General features: G+C 43.8%; 1 protein-coding gene across 4 annotated transcripts in view; it reads right to left on the bottom strand.

The window, feature by feature from the left end:
• Positions 1-5,337: 5,337 nt before the first annotated feature.
• APP (amyloid beta precursor protein) overlaps positions 5,338-17,622 on the bottom strand; it is a 494,720-nt gene continuing 482,435 nt past the window's right edge. For all 4 annotated transcript variants that reach the window (XM_019524043.1, XM_019524047.1, XM_019524048.1 and 1 more), the window contains one exon: positions 5,338-6,368. In XM_019524043.1, coding sequence (XP_019379588.1) covers positions 6,267-6,368 — 102 coding nt within the window. In that variant the 3' untranslated portion in view covers positions 5,338-6,266. The remainder of the gene's footprint in view (positions 6,369-17,622) is intronic.

Raw genomic sequence — 17,622 nt, 5'->3', positions numbered from 1 at the left:
TAGAAAACAATATATGTATTAATTTACTGAGTTTCCAGCTGCCAGCACCAGGGAGCAATACACGCTATTACTTGTAATCCATACTTATCTGTCATTAGGATATTTTCAGCTCTGCCTAGGGGCATTTTAACTGCAATTTACCCATGACCCACAAAATCAATTAAACTGAACAGTTAGGCCATGCAGACACAGCACTGAAATCGCTTTGGTAAGTGGAGATGTGGACAGAGGCCATAAAACTATGTTTGCATTGCGTTGGACGTAATAGAGTATGCATCAGCCAGAAGAGATTCCTCAGACTTCCAACACAGGCATTGGAAACTTTTCAAGCCTCTTGTCCCAGAACCATAGCCAGCAGCTAGTTAGGTACAACACCCAAGGAGATGGAGTGGCAGGGTGGGATCTATGCTGTTCCTACTGCCTGGTAAGCCTCAAACTGCTGCTATGAAGCAGGTAGACTACAGTACTCGTCTTGGGGGAGGGACAGGACTGTATCTACACTGGTCTGACTTGCTGGCCAGGAGCTATGCCACAGATTCAGCAGCAGGCTCATTACCGCTAGGCCTACAGGACACGTTTGATGCTGCTGTTTTAGGGTATGCCTGCCCAACAGACCTCTCTGGCATATCAGTCTTTGTGTAGTACTTGTCTGATCAATTCCAAGTTCCACCCCAGGTTTATTACTCCTTTCTTGTATATTTAAAGACAGTCCCTGCCTTTTTGCACAGCACAGTCTGAGTTTTGTAGGAGGCCAAGTTCAATGCAGTTTCTTTTGCAGTGGTAACACCTAGAAATTTAGTCATACAAAATTAGTAATGCAAACAGGGAGGAGGAGGACTATTTCTCCCTCCTATGAGGGGGTGGGTCTGTACTAACCCCTCTCCAAAACACTCTTGGGTGATTTGAGGAAGAAATAAAGACTTGTTAGTGTGTCTCACTTCTGGGACAACCCTTCCTACTGAGCTTCTGTCTCTATTGCCTTTCCCTGAAGAAGCAGCAGCATCCACAGAGTGAAAGGGATAGGATCCTTGCTGATTTCCTTGCTGCAGACAGGGCTCCTGAAATCAAAAGTGAAAATGGCCCAAGCTTTGTAAACTGCCTTGCAAAACTTTTTATTTCTAGCGGGAAAAATGAAATACTCTCCAAGTAGCTGAGTTGCCTTTTTGTCTAGATTGCTCACCATCAGGGAAACCTTTCTGGTAGGTAGCTTGAGTCCAGCATTTAATCTTGTTGGACCAGGTGATATCTGAAGTCAACAATGTTAATCTCCCCTTCCCTTTCCCCCTACCCAAAACCCTACTCCCTGGCAATCTTCACATTGCCATGAAAACACAGTGCCTGCAGCCACTCCCCTGGTAACCCCATCTTACTGTGGGAAGGGATCTTGGTGTGTGGCGATGGGGAGGGCGAGCAGGCAGTAAGTGGGGTTTAATTGTGCAGGAAGCTTGGCAAAGTACATGTAGGGCAGATTCTACTCCAGCTATTACACAGGTAATTGGACTTGGGTACCTATGTACGATTCCAGTCTACCCTGCCAAAGTCCCTGAAAAAATGTTGATACACAAGGTATGCGGGTCCTCCTCTTTCTTGATGCCTCTTTGCGACTCCAGGGTCAGATGACCAGAACTAACAAAAATATACACATCAAGCTTGAACAGAGTGGAACAGAATTGCAGTTAGGTGCCTACGGCCACTTAAGATGCCCAATTGGTGGTAGCAGGGGCAAGCTGAGGAGATTCAGAGCATAAGGTAAAGTATATGGATTGAACGTGGGGATGACACCTCCAGCTCCTCTGGAAGGCAGCAGGCTCTGCCCCTTTGGAAATCAAGCCATGAGTTTCATATGCTTGAGTGTGGATTTAGGCAGCATAAGACCTCTGAAAATGCATGCAAGCAAACAGGCCCAGCTCTGGTTATTTGTGGAACAAATGCAGATTTACTGTTGGTTCCTATGGAGCTTTGTAGGCCTACAGAGTCACCACTGATCCTCACTGTCCTCTTGGCTTTGTGCCCTTACACATGGCTTCTGCCTGGGATATGTGTACCTCTGTCATGAATAAAGTATCTGGGGTAGGAGAGCCAATACATCAAAAGCTTCCTGGTGCTGTGTTCTGTCAATTGTATCCAGCACAGATTAGTCCCCTTTTTTAGTTTAAGGCCACACCATATAGACATTACACTTTTACTGGTACAAATGATCAGAAACCAAGCTATACCCGTAACAGAACACAGATTTGTGCACACAGATTGGTTTAAAAATGGTGGAACCTGGTATAAGATTTGCTTCCTCCCAAACAAAGGGAGAATGCACACGCTGTTTGCTACTGATCTAAACTGTGCCACTTTCTGAAAGCTGTGCAACTTGGATCGATTCCACCTTGGGCTTTTTGAATGTCTGTATCTAGCCTAAATTCCTACTTTTATATCTTTGGGGTAAACCTTCATGGCCTGTATGAGATGCATACAGCACAGTGATTGAAACTCCACAAGGTTCTGCAGATGGGTCTAGATAGGACCCAAGCACTTAATTTAGCTCCTTAGGAAATGGCAGCATCATAAAATCTCTTGGAATATTCTGGGGTGCAGGTTGAGCCTTGTTGGTCTAAGGACTTAGGCAGACAAGGTTCTTTGGGTGATATATAAAAGATATCAGATTCACCCAAAGAACCAGGTTTGCCTTGAAATATTCTGTGCATTTTCTGACTTACTCCTGTGGTGATGACATTTGGCAATCACTCCAAGAGTCAGGAGGTAGCAGTAATCCTCATCATCACTTTATAAACAGTCAGCCTCTCAAATTTGAAACCCACCTGGTTTATCTTGGAGTCACTCTTGACTGGACTTTAACTTATAAATCACATCTCCCCAAAACTGTTTTAAAAATCAAAACAAGGAGTAAGCTACTTGCCAAACTTGCAGGCTCCAGTTGGGATGCTAATGCCTCCACACAACATTCATCTGCTCTTGCACCCCGTTATTCAGTTGCAGGATACTGTGCCCCTGTATGGGCTTGTTCATCACACAGCAAACTAGTGGACAACCAACTGCATGCTACAATTCATCTGGTTGTCAGTCATATTGTGCCCCACTCCACTCCTGTGGTTACCAGTCTTCAGTAACATTGCTCCCCCTCATCTCTGCTGCACAAACTGTGAAGTAAACTTACCGTCCAGACTTTGGGATAATCCTGTGTTGCCAGGGAACTGGGACATATTCCACCTACCAATAGCTCAGCTCTCCTGAAGATTCCCAGTATGGTTCACCCTTTCAAAACTCCTTGACTTTTCCTTGCTTAATGGCATGAAGAATGGTCAGCACAAGCACCAATCAACCATGTCATCTCTGACCCTACAGTCAGTCAACTAGGATTTAACTGGCCATGCCACTACTGGGCACTTCTTAACTGTTTGCAAACTGGACAGTGTCACTGTACCTCAAACCTATACCAATGGGGTCTTTGCAATGATAACAAATACCTCTCTCATGTCCCACATTGTTGACTCATGTCCATTTACAATGCAACCTGGTGGCCTTCAAGCTCTTCACGCTGGTGCCATCACCTTAAGATGGCTGAAACAATATGTCAAAACCACATGTGCTAAATAAATAATTCCCCTCTCCAACTCTAGCCCCTTGCAGTAAATTCTTATTAAAGATAGCATCACTAAGTACTCACTGGGGGTCTGCAATACCCTCTTTCTTTCAGGGAAAACCCAGCTGAGGCATTCTATTAGCTTTGAGGCCTATGGAGTTCAACAGGAGGCTGCAATTTCAGAGTTCACCACTACAAACATAAGCCAAGTCATCAGGCTGTCAGCAGAGCAACTGAAGATACAGGTGTAAAATAGGGAAGCAAAGCCAAGCTAGTTTTTGTCTAGCAAGTCTGGGTACTACTGCTAATGAAGATGGCTCGACATAGGTTAGCAGCCATTCAGGGTAACCAGGGCTCCCTGACAGCTTTGCACTCAGGTTGCTAGTCTGCTCTGAAGCCCTTGCTGCACTTTGTTTTCTTGTTAGCTGCAGTACTTAAAGTCAGTGGATGTATGCTTACCTGTCATACAAATGCAATTGCACTCTGCTGTAGGCTTCTCATTCCAGCTGAGACAGGGGCCATCTTTGGACATCTGATTGCTGGGGCTTGGGAGGGAGACATTATGTGTGGAAGGCTTTTCCCTGTTGCAAAACCTTATTTTCTTCTCTCTCTTTCTCCCTTTGGCCTGTTTGCCAGAGAGCAAGAGAGGTGTTGGCTTTCCCCTGTCCTGCATTGTTGATCAAGTTTTGTCCTTACCTAGCTCCCAGCCATATTCTCAGGGAGAAAAAAAAATCTCCAGATGGAGTTAAGTAGTATTTCAAATTGCAGCTGGACACAACTGCGTATGCAGGAGGGGTTTTGAAGTTCCAGTACCGAATTCACCAGGCAGTCCCTCTGCACGGCTTGGTCACATCAGGACTACTTCCAGCATATTCACTGCAGTGGAGATAGGCTCACAGGAGGGATGGTGGTGGGAAACCGACCCATATTTCTAATTAGCATCAAGCTGAAGAAATAGGCAGAAGGAACCAGATTGGGATTTGTTATCATTGATGATTGACACTGCATCCTATAAGGTAGGAGCCATAACGTTGACAGTCACACAGTTGTCAGGCAGTATTGGAGTACCACTTAGATATTATCAACTTGCTCAACTTTGTATGGGGAAGCATCACTGGTGATGGGAATGATGCAGAATAAGACCTGTGGAAAAATAATTATGCACTCTGTTGGGATGTTCCCAACCCTAAAATCTTCAGCAAAGCAGGCCCCTGCACTTCACTACCAGGCTGGCCTTGGCCTCAAAGAACAGACACAAAACTACTCTGACCCACAGTGCAATGCCACAGTCCTTGGCCTTACCTGTCTAAAGCAGAATGGAGGTAGAGAGTAAGTCACATGATAATATCTCCAGCATAAGCAATGGAGAAGCAACAGAGCTGAGAGACAGCGTTCAGCAAATCACTCTTAGTTGGGGAGTTTCACACCTGTATGCAAGCTGGGGTTGTAGTGACATAATCAGACCACTACACTGCGACTCCTCTAGGAATGTATTTATTTACAGTAAAACACTATTATACAAACTGAAAAAAGATGATGACATTTTTGAGAAAAAGGCATGCCAAGGCCAGCACACCCTCCCCACACTGCTATTTTCACATGCCGTATAATTCAAACTGTGAATGTTTTATGATCTGTATCAGTTTCTAGGAAAATCCCTCCCCTACTCCTGATCCCAAATGTCTGATGTTTATTAAGTTGCTTTCAAAAACCTGTTTTATGCCTCCAAAGAAAACTCTTGCCCAAAGGTTTTTTTCTTAATTTATTTATGTAACACAGTGTAGAAAGCTATCAATTCATAAGCAATGATTCTGTACAATCATCCTGCAGAGACGTTGGTAGGATCCCCATTAATTGTAGGCCAGCAGGCACTTTTTCCCCCTATAAGTGCTCTTAATTAATAGAGATCCCCTTTAAAATTTTATTTTTTTTCTAAAAGATCCAAAAGATACATGAAAAAGAAAATAACTTTTACCTTTCAATGCCTAAGGTGTGCACATAAAACAGGCACAAAGAAACAAATGTATATTCCCATGATTTCTACATCACTAATACAGCAGAAGCAACAATCTGTACAATAAAATGCAACTGCAGAAGAAAATAATCTCGATAACTCATCTGGAATACTTTAAAAAATGTAGTTGTACTTTAAAATGCATAGTGATCAGAAAAAAATACTCAGCAAGGAGAAGCAGCTAAATCCCACAGACACAGAAAGCATCCCCCTTCAATTCTTAAAGCATATTTCAATTAGGACTTAATTTTGTTGTCACAAATCACAAGAATAATATACAACTGGCTAAGGAGTTATATGATAAATAATTGGGAAAGAGAATCTATTCATGCACTAGTTAAATACAGCTAAACTCTTTACAGTACACAAAAAACATTCATTAATAATGTAGTGTAAAGACTGAAATGTAAAGAGAGAGAGACAGAGAGAGAGAGAGAAAGACAGAGAGAGAGAAACAGAGAGAAAGAGAAAATACATTACTGATTTTATTAATTCAAGTTCAGGCATCTACTTGTGTTACAGCACAGCTGTCAAAAGGCGATAATGAGTAAATAATAAAACAGAGTGTTTTTATTTCTTCCCACATTATTCTATAACTGAACACCGATGGGCAGTGAAGCAATCTTTTTGCTGTCCAACGCATGAAGCTGCTGCGGTGTTCTAGTTCTGCATCTGTTCAAAGAACTTGTACGTTGGATTTTCATAGCCGTTTTGCTGCATCTTGGAAAGGTGGCGTTCCTCTGGTGTCACTGCAGCATCCACCTGTGGTGGGGAGGACAGATTGTGGTCAGAGCTCCTCTTTAAACCACACGGCATCATAAATTCACTGAGAATCAGAGAATGGCGCTGACTGCATGTGGTTGTAAACCACAAAACCCCCGGAAGTGAAAGATTTAAAAGCCCCAATGCACACATCAAAAAGAGAAGCAAGCAAATTCATTCCTGCTCAACCCCAACCTGACCGAAATATCCTCAGTGAGCAGATAAGTAAATCTTGGGAAGTGCGCTCACGTGGTCAATGGATTCTGGCTCTGTAGGAATAACTGCTCTGTTGGGGGGCTTCCACTACAGAGCATACCCCCTTGGGCAGTATCACAAGTGGTATGAGCAGCTGCTGTGTGGCTTGCAAGTCCCACGCACTAAGTATAGGGAGGCACTGCAATGGAGGCAGGGAGCAAAGCACTCGGTGGAGTGGAGAGTGAGGCAGGATGCTGTTGTGAGGCATGGCAGGTGTCAGGGCCAAGAGCCAAGTTAACCCTTTCCTGGCCCTGCAGCCATGGCTGAATTTGGACTTTGGATCCTCACTCACCATATAACATTGCAGCAGCTGTGGTGCCAGGAAAGGGCTAACTTGGCTCTTGGTGATGACACTCCTCCTTCCAGCAGTCTCCTAACTACCCTCACCCCCATCTTTGCTCTGTGCAGCCAGAGGCTTGAACCCCCGTTTCCATTCTGGTTCACTAGGGTGCAAACTCTATTGCAGGGACAGGCAACCCCTGACACAGGTGCTAGAGTGTGGCACTCAAAGGCATTTTGCTTGGCACACGTGCCTCTAGGTGGATGGCAGGGAAGGGGCTAGGGCTACACAGCAACAGCAAGGATTGGGCCCCTTATGGCTCCCCCGTCATCCACCCTTGGCACACCAACATCTTACAAGTTAAAGTTGTGGGTGTTTTCAGCACTCTGCCAAAAAACATTGCTGACCCCAGCTCTATCAGGTATGTATGCCTTGGTGGGGAGAGGAGTTGGGGAGGGAGTGGTGGGGGGACAGAGTGGTACTCAGTGACGGACAGGGTTTAACTTGTGGTATGTCTGCCAAAAAGGCTGGCCACCTCTGCCCTAGGGCATGACAGCTTATTGTAAACTAACCTCAACAGGCAGGTTAAAGAGAGAGACCAAGATACTCAGGGCTCAAACCACAGAAGGGCTCGCAGACCAAAGTCACCATCTTTAACTGAACCTGGACACGGCCTAGAAGCCAACAAAGATCTATGGAGCAGCATGCAGGCAAAGCAGGCGTGTGCTATTCCTATTGGCTGGACTTGACAGAAATTTCTTCTTCACCTACACATCCTGTTTCACTTTTGTGCCGAAGTACCATGCAGCACGTGTCTTGGTACGCACGAGAGCTGAACTGCGCTGTTCTAGGACCCAACAGCTAAAGCAGCTTTGTTCTATAATGTTGGTCTGACTGTTCTATTTGTCTCTGCTCCAAAGTGTTTGCAACCTAGCAGATTAAAACAAGCGCAGATATGGGGTGTGCTTTCCTGTTTTCCTATTTCTCTTGACTTTCAGGTTGCAATACCTTCAGGGCACTATCTCTGCCTGTGCTCAGTGAATTCCTGGCATGCTGGGGGCACGCCTAGTTTCCACACAAGGAAAATGACACTATGCAGAACAAAGAACTTTGAAGAGACTCTGATGGCCTGTGCTGGACTCCCAGACACTGCCTGGGCGGTCAGCTGGCACTCCTCAACACTTTTAACATTTGTTAATAAAAGTTTAAAATAAAGATACTTGATGGGGGGCCAAAAGAAACTACAGAATAAGCCAGCACAATTCCCATTGCATTCTCTGGGAAGACAGCCCTGTTATTCCAAGTTGAATTTGGCCTCAAAGTATCAGAAAAAGCACTTTACATATCAGAACTAGTTACATATTTTCTATTTAACCAAAACTGACTGCTGTTGATTTTCTTAGAATAAAGACCAACCAGTGGTTAAAACCCCATTGCCAAATAACTGCTGATCCATAGATTAGTTACCTCCTTCATTGAACATTAGTATAATACAACGCTACATCAAATCAGAGCTGGTAAGAACAGTCCCAAAATGATAATTAGATGCTTTATCTCTGCTACATGAACTCAATAACTGTTGTGTATTCAAAACCTACCATCTTCTGACTATATTGCTAAATACCTATTAAAAAGGAGATAAGGGAACCTGTCTGTCAGCTATTTTCTCTTTGCTGTTATCTCTAGTATTTGACAGCTTAAAAGAAAAAAAAAAGTTATTGCGTTTGTACTGTGCCCAAAGGTTTAGAAGCAAGAAGTGTACATGGGTTTTTAAACTATGCTAAAATATTAGCTATGGAAATGTTAATGGTGAGTTTCGTTAAGTAGTTACCTTTAGCAAAAAATAACTTTTTATGTTTAGCATAAAATAACCTTCTGGATAATGGAAAATGTATTCTCTTAAGAAATCTTATATAGTGGGCTGGCTTAGTCTAACCTTTTGATGAACAAGTAAAGAGGTGTTCATGCCCCATATTTAGTTGAAATATGGCCTATACTACTGGAAATATTTTAGTTTGATGAGGGCAGCCTGCTGGCCACATACTTTTCTCTACAGGTTACAGCACCCAACGTCCCAGGAAATAAGTAAGGCAAGTTGCTCTACTGCTTAGACAAATACAACCTGATCTCATGATTTTTGTCACCATCCCTACTGGGGCTCTAAAGTCCTCTGCTTTCTACTTCGAGTTAAACCTTCCAGTCATAACCGTTTCCTACACCTAATGTATTCCCACTGACTACTAAAAGAAAGATTTAATGTTGTGGAAGATATCCATACAGATATGCAGGGTACTTGCTGCATTTAAGTGAGACCTATAGATAATCATCCTACCTTTCTCTTCACATTTGTCCCACTTGTCAGAAGAGAGCAGTGCAAAACACTCACCACTGTCTCCAGGTTATCTGGAATTCTGTTTCTCTTTATGTATGGGAAAATCCTTGCCCTTTAATCAAGCAAGGACACCAATTTTAGGGGTACATGCTGTTTCCACATGCAGGTCTGCATCATTTTCTACACAGGGTGTCTTACCTTTTCCACAGAAGCACAGCTGCTGGTGGAGAAAGGGTATTAGACAGAATGGACCATGGCTCTGTTCTGAAATGGCACTTTCTATGCTCCCTATTCTGGAATTCAACCAGACCCCTGGGTTGTTAAAATGCTGTTATTAAAAGATGGCTTTAAACAGTTCGAAGGCAAGGTAGATATTTACAGCTGAGTCAGCAGTGAACACTTCTTTCTTGCAGCAATATAAGCAATGTTTGCTTCTTCTTTTCCTGTAAAACATTCTGTACAAACCAGCTGCTGGTGAGAGAGGAGGCCCTTTTGCTTCTAAACTGCCCTTTCACTTCACATTTCTCTAGCTTCTGGAGTTAGGAACAAACCTACCCTTTTCTAAAGAAAAACAAAACAAATGAGCAGCTCTTTTTCTCGGTTCTGCCAGAACATTAGTTTCTTTAGCTGGGGCAAGAGGCAGCTGAATGCTCAGCTTAGCTGTCAACAATCATTTCAATTTATCAAGGGCAGAAGCACCCTTAGGAATTTCACATCCTGGCTTCTCTTCCACCTCTATGCTCAAATCCCCAAGACACTTCTCACACAATGACTTGCTCAGCAGCTAGTGCACAATCCTGCACTTGCATTTTAATGCCACTCTCCATGCCTGCCACTGCTGCTTCCTTTCTCCCCACAGTGAGAGTGGGGCTGGTGATGGACTGTGACAAACCACTACAGATTCTCAGCAATTATCTTCAGGCTGGTTGACTAGCTCCTGCTGTTTAAATTCCTTTTCCTCAGAGGTTACCACTTTCCTCGTATGTAGAAATACTGTACGTAACACAATGAATAAATACCTGGCAAGAACTATGTTCCCCTACCAGGAATCTGTACAACAGCACTTTTAATTAATACGTATGACTAGATAGTGCCCAGTAGATCCAACCAGGTGTGTGCTGTACAAACAAACATATGAGATGTCAAACCTACCCAAAGGACTTTATAAATGTGACAGTGCTAGTTATTTTTGTCATGACGATGTCATGATCAAAACGCTACTGTGTACCAACTGCTGCTTGTCAAAGTGGCTGTCGTCATAGACATTAAGCAAAAAGGACAGCAAAGAATAAGCTATACAATTTTTAATAAGCTTCTACCATGGGCCTAAAACGATTGAGGAGGTCATACAAGTACCCAGTAAAAAGCACCGACTCTTTCCCCTGAATGAGCTGCTGTAATGTCAAATATGCTTCACATGTTGTGCTTGATTTGGGCTCTTATCTGTGCATGTAACATGCACAGAAACAACTGCTCTTTGTTCAGATCAACCAATGCAAGCCATAGGAGAGCTCACAGTCAAAGATAGTGTTATAAGAACACTCTCAAGCTCTACAACATGGGTAGGCAACCCCTACCATAGGTGCCAGAATGTGGCATGCAAAGGCATTTTGCTTGGCACACATGCTTTAGGGTGGACGGTGGGGAAGGGGCCAGGGCTGTACTGCCACAACAAGGATTGGGCCCTTCACAGCTCCCCTGCCATCCACCCCTGGAACGTCACCATCATGCAAGTCGAGGTTGTGGGTGTTTTTGCCACCCTACCCCAAAACGTTGTTGACCCCTGCTCTAGAAGTTAGGTTGATTTCATTCTTGGGCCACAAGATTAGGGATTTCTGTTTGTCACAACATCGATACAGATACCTTAAATACCACAGAAGAGGTTAGGTCTATTAGCCTTGCTATCAGACTGGTCTGGACAGACTTTCTGCCCATGCTGCACTCTCCGTATTGAAGCCAGAGAATTCTCTAGGAGAGGAACGGTAGAAAGCTTTGTAGTGAATTCGCTATCTCATTTAAACTTGGGGATTTAGCTCATAGCAATTTTATCCAGAACCACAGAATAAAGCACGCAATCAGTATTATCTTCTTGGAGGAGAGAGAGGGTGAAAACACTAAAGGAATAAATGGAAGAATCCACAGGAATCAAAGAAAGAGGAAACAGGCAAGAAACTGAGGAGGTAATCAGGAAAGAAAGATTAGGAACACCAAAAACAATGAACGGCAATATAAATAAGGCTGTATCTAGCACTGTTCATAACTCTGCAGATAATGCCATAAGAAGGGAAGCTGAACCTAATTTGCAATGCGTTCTGATCCTCACTGGAACATGTAACCCATAGGGCCTTCCAATTTATCTTCAAAACTAATATTCATTATTCTAAATTTCTGGTGATTTTTGCAGTTTAACTTTAAAAGCCTCAAGTGATGGGACTTCTCCCACTTCTGCTGAGTGATTATGCACCCAGCAGACTGCTTTTTCTACCAAGAAATCTCACATAATTCATCAGCCTGAATTTTCCTTCTAACCTTTTTTCAATATGCTAAATAATTACTCTCAAATAATTTTTGCTCTTGTCTATGTATTTGCTATGCAGGAGCCCCTGCATTTGGCATCAGGAGCTCATTTTCAGAAAGCATTAACAAATTCTGTGTTACATTCAGGCTGCTTTTGTAACTGAATAGCAGGCTCAGAAACTTGGGCAATATTTTTCAACAGCCAAAGATACTGTGAACAAAAAATATTTATTTGCAGTCAGATTTTTCCAAATCGATGATGCACAATGAACACCTGTAAGTCTGGACTGGTTTTTTAACTGTGCGTATCTAGTAGCCTATTTTCAGTCATCTATAATTTTAGGAAAGTATTTGCCTTTCAAACTTGCTCACAGTTGTACTCGCAATGAGGAGAATTTTACATGCAATTTAGGCTATTTACAGCTCCCACGAGCGAGGGAAGGGGAAAGCAGAGGGAAGTGTTAGGAACAGAGGGTTGTAAGTAGAGCTGTAATGCCAACTGTTATGCCAATAGGTAATTCGATACCTATTACTATTAATTTAACATTGTTACAGCAGTTTCCAAAATGGACGAGTCAATGGGATGCAATGTATACCTTTCTAATATGGACAAGTTGCAAAACTCTTTATTTTAAATGACAGGCCTTACTTATAAAACTGTAACTTTTAGAGAAGGATTAGTCCCCTTTGGATTGGAATGACCCAACTTTGAAGTCATTTTAACAATAGACATTGTGTATGTCACTATTTTATTGAAAGCATTGTAAAAACATTTGCTAACTAATCCTCAATGACCCTACACTATATTCCTGTTTTCCATGTGAAAATTAAGGCAGAGACATTAAATTGTATGGAAGATCCAAAACCTTGTGGTAAGTCTTGCAAAATCAAGAATCCTGGCTCTGATCTCAAACACTCTACTAGACCTTATGTAGAGTATTTACTTGAATATAGGAGAACCCGCAAAATTAGATTCTGTATATGGAAAATTTATACATTTGCTACAGTTTTCCAGGTATAGAATTTAATTATTGGAGGTTATCCATCTCTCCTCCGCTGCTACAGCTGGGAAAATAAATTGGGCCGGGGGGAGGGGGAACAGGTAGCTCCCTTGCCCTCTGCCCCTCCACTTCTTCCCCTTCCCGCCACTCCTCCCCTTACTGTCAGACCCTGTGACCATGAACTGATCACTTTTTCTGTCCAATGCAAGGCAGGCAAATCTCTCAGTAAAACAGAAATTCTCAACTTAGGGAAGGCTGACTCTCACAAACTCAGGAGCTGGTCAGTCAGGCACTAAGAGACCATGGCCCCTCAGAAAGGGGAGTCCACGAGGAATGGTTGTTCCTTAAGGACACAATCCTTGAAGCACAAGGAAAGGCAGTCAGCAGTCTGGGAAATCCCCGTGGCTCAACAGGGAATCTTTGGACCTCCTGAAACTAAGAAGAGAACCCAAACACCAGATGGAAAACAGGAATCATCACCACAGAGGACTATACAGCACTAGCATGCACTGGTAGAGAGTGGAGCAGAAGAGCCAAGGCAGAAACCAAACTCAGGATAGCCACGGGAATCAAGGACAACAAAAAGCCTTTCTTCAGATGTGTGGGAAGTCAGAGAAAGAACAAAGGCAACTTTGGACCCCTGCTAAATCAATGGGGCAGCTAACATCTGATGAGGAAAAGGCCAATCTCCCAAATGATTACTTTGTGTTGGTCTTCCTTGCGCTCAAGGGGGTCACCCTGTCGGACAGGATGCAAAGCCTCCAGGGTGTGGGAGGTGGACCCACAATTGACGCAGATCAAGTGAGGGAACACCTCGAGAGGCTTGACATCCATAAATCGGCGGGCCCAGATGGAATGCACCTGAGAGTCCTGAAGGAGCTGGTGTACATCATAGCATGCCCTATGACAATGATATTTGTGAACTCGTGGTGCTTATGAGAAGCACTGGAAGACCGGAAAAGAGCCAATGTGGCCCCATCTTCAAGAAAGGAGGGAAGAACGATTCAGGGAATTACAGGTCAATCAGTCTGACATCCATCCCTGGAAAGCTTTGATGAGGAAATCACCAAAGGTTCCATCAGCAAGTGGGTAATGCAAGACAACTTTCTGAGTGCCAGCCAACATGGCTTTGCTGCTGGAACGTCTTGCCTGACCAACCTTGCTTTCTTCTATGACGAGGTGACACATTGCCTGGACAAGGGAGACAAGGTTGATCTCATATTTGGATTTCAGGAAAGCCTTTGACTTAGTCTCCCACGATGTCCTCATGGTTAAGTTGGGGAACTGCAGCCTCAACCATCTCACAGTCCGATGGCTGGGGAACTGGCTCTGGGGTCAGACCCAAACACTAATAGCTGATGGAAGCAAATCAACATGGTGTAAGGCAACCAGTGGTATACCTCAGGGCTCAGTACTCAGGCCAGTATTCTTCAACATCCTCGTTAAGGATCTGGATTTGGGACTCAGATGCAGACTGGTGAAGTTCATGGATGACACTAAGCTATGGGGGAAGGCAGTCACACTGGAGAACAGGCTGGGGAACAGGCTGATTTGGACAGGCTAGCAAGGTGGGCAGACCAAAACCTGATGGCATTCAGTGTAGAGAAATGCAGGGTGCTCCACTTTGGGAGGAAAAAAACATCATATTTATAGGCTTGGCAGTGCTAAGCTCGCTAGTACTACAACTGAAAGAGACTTGGGGGTCTTGATTGACTACAAGATGAACATGAGCCACCAATGCGATTTCATGGCTAGCAAAGCAAAGCAAATTCTGGCATGCATCCACCAATGCATCTCAAACAAGACAAGAGATGTCATCCTCCTGCTTTATTTGCCCTTAGTGAGGCCACAGCTGGAGTACTGCGTCCAGTTTTGGGCCACGCCACTTCAGGAGAGATGTGGATAAGCTTGAGAGAGTCCAAAGGAGAGCCATCTGCATGATCAAAGGCCAAGAGAGAAAGCCTTATGAGGACAGGCTGAGGGACATGGGACTCTTGAGCCTGGAGAACAGAAGGCTCAGGGGGCACTTGGTGGCAACCTGGAAGTATATAAGAGGTATTCATCAGGATCTGGGAGAGCAGTTATTCACCAGGGCTCCCCAAGCGATAACAAGGTCTAACAGCCACAAACTTCTGGAAAGCTGATTTAGGCTGGACACAAAGAAAAACTTCTTTATACAGTCCGAGTGTCCAGGGTCTGAAACAGACTCCCCCCAGAGGTGGTGCAAGCACCTACTCTGGACTTATTCAGAAAACATTTGAATGCTTATCTTGCTGGGATCATTTGACCCCAGCAGACTTCCTACCTATGGCAAGGAGGCTGCACTCGATCTCGCAAGGTCCTTTCTAGCCCCTAATGTCTATGAAATCTATAATCATATGTGACAGGCTGAGAGGACGAGACCAAAAGATTCTAGGTAAACTGTTTGGGATTCCATTTTGTAATGTCTGCCACACATTTAAGGGTGCTATAAAAACAGGAATCATTGGAAATGGGAAAGAAAACCCCAGCTCAGCTGTGGGAGTGAAGAGGAAGTCAAAATGTACTTAGTGTAGTGGCTCGCTATGCCCTGAAAAAAGGTCAGTTCTAAAAGGGAACTGAGGGCAATAGGCACTACTACGTATCTTATTCAGACGGGCTACACTAATCTGTGGTAGGATCCCATCAGTACGTTTGCCTAACATTGATCATGTGTTTTATAGTCATGGTCAGTATTAGCCGCATTAAAATCAGCTTCATAGTTTGTTTCTATTACTAAGCACATGCTAGCAGTTTAATGATAGACAAGGTGTTTAATGGGATTTCCTTTTATGTGAATGTAAGATGAAGAGCTTTCTTCCCCAGGATGGTTGGGGAAAAAAAACCCTCTCTCATATTAGAGTAAATACGGTATTGTTTAAGTTGTGCAAGATTAAGTATCTGTGTATCGCAGAGAGGTGATTGCTTGGGACCACTGAATCCTTGTTTGGTCAATGAAAGTACCCCTTGGCTTCTGGAGCAAGGGGAGAGTCTCCTTCCCACCTGAGACCCCAACCCTCCCAGGTTTTCTGTGGCCCTGACTCAACAAGTGAGCTCCAGTTCAGGTCCTGAAAGAGGGGCTTCACCTCTCCTTGGGGCAACCCAGCAAAATCCACAGTTCTAAGTAGGATAGCAGACAGTCTCTTCAGTGAAGGAATTTACTGGGGAAAAGGCTAGTCAGCCAGATGTTCTCTGTCCAAAGGGCTTGAATAGTCTTTGTGTCCCCAGTCCAGCCTGCAGAGCATCTCTAAAGATACTCAGGTGTTCCCTTCCAGTCAGCCAAGTATCTTTGGGGGTTTTGGATATCAGTAAACTAAGGGAAGAAAGCCAAGCTGGAAAAAAACAACAACAGAACCCTCTCATAATGCAGTCTCTCTCTACATTGAGACCCTCTTAAATCTTAGGATGTTACCAGTAATGCTACTTTTAACTACTGTTAAAATGCCATGGATTTGACAGTCTGGGGAGAAGCAACTGTTTTCATTCTGAGAAAAGATCTTAGGAGTTTCATACGTGCTTTTTCAACTCTATGAATTTCAGGTTAGCCATAAATCAAAGGCTGTTGGCTGTGAAGAATTTATCTTGTTAGGAGTACAAAAAGTAATATAGTATCCATATATGGCAAATCCTTGTAATATGCAGCTGAATCCACAGAAGACCTGCCTAAAACCTCTTCTTATTTAATATTTTCACTAAACTTTTATGAACCAATGAAGGAGTCTCTTTGCAACTACTGTTAAATTCTACAGGTAAATGAACTCCTCTCCCTCAAGGTCCCAAAACCCCTCAACAATCTTTGCAGTTTTAGATGTAATTTGAAATGGCTTATAGTTTGGATTACTGTGCTTAAATTTACACGTTGAGATCATTTTAGGCTAATGGCACACTGTATTATTAGGAGTATTCCCAGCAGACTGAGGGAAATGATTATTTTCCTCTATCCAGCAGATGTTGGTGAGACCACATCTGGAGTAGTGTATCCAGTCTTGGATCCCTACTACAGAAAGGATGTAGACACATTGGAGAGAGTCCAGCATAGGGCTACGAAAATGGTTAGGTGAGGGGCCTGGGGCATATGACTTCCGATGAGAGTCTGAGGGAACTGGGCTTATTTAGTCCAGAGAAGAGAAGACTGAGGGGATTTAATATCGACCTTCAAATACTTGAGACTGTTCTCAGTGGTGGAAGATGACAGAATGAGCAGCAGTGGTCTCAAGTTACAACAAGGGAAGTTTAGGTTAGAGCTTAGGAAAAAAACTCTCTCACTAGGAGCATAGTAAAATACTGGAACAGGTTAACTAGAGGGGTTCCAGAATCACCACACTTGGAGATTTTAAAACCCAGCTAGACAAAGCCTTGGCTCGGATGATAATAGTTGAGGATGCATTGAGCAGGGGGTTGGGGTAGATGACCTTCTGAAGTCCTTTCCAACCTAAATTTTCTATGATTCTGTGATCATTCATAGTTTCATAGTTTGTAGGGTCAGAAGGGACCCTAGCAGATCACCGAGTCCGATCCCCTGCCATGGCAGGAAAGAGTAGTGGGGTCAAATGACCCCAGCAAGGTGTACATCTAACCTCCTCTTAAAGACCCCCAGGGTAGGGGCCAGCACCACTTCTCTTGGAAGTTGGTTCCAGATCCTAGTCACCCTGACAGCGAAGTAGCGCCTCCTGATGTCTAGTCTGAATCTACCCTCTGCCAGCTTGTGACCGTTAGTTCTAGTCACTCCTGGCAGTGCACGGGGGAACAGGGACTCCCCCAGTGCCTGCTGGTCTCCCCTGTCTAGTTTGTAAATAGCTACTACATCACCCCTCAGCCTTCTCTTGTGGAGGCTGAACAGGTTCAGGTCCC

Source organism: Gavialis gangeticus, unplaced genomic scaffold (assembly GCF_001723915.1).
Source record: "Gavialis gangeticus isolate Ggan-Ray unplaced genomic scaffold, GavGan_comp1, whole genome shotgun sequence".
NCBI classification, from domain to species: domain Eukaryota; kingdom Metazoa; phylum Chordata; order Crocodylia; family Gavialidae; genus Gavialis; species Gavialis gangeticus.
This window is presented reverse-complemented; position numbering and strand designations above follow the sequence as displayed.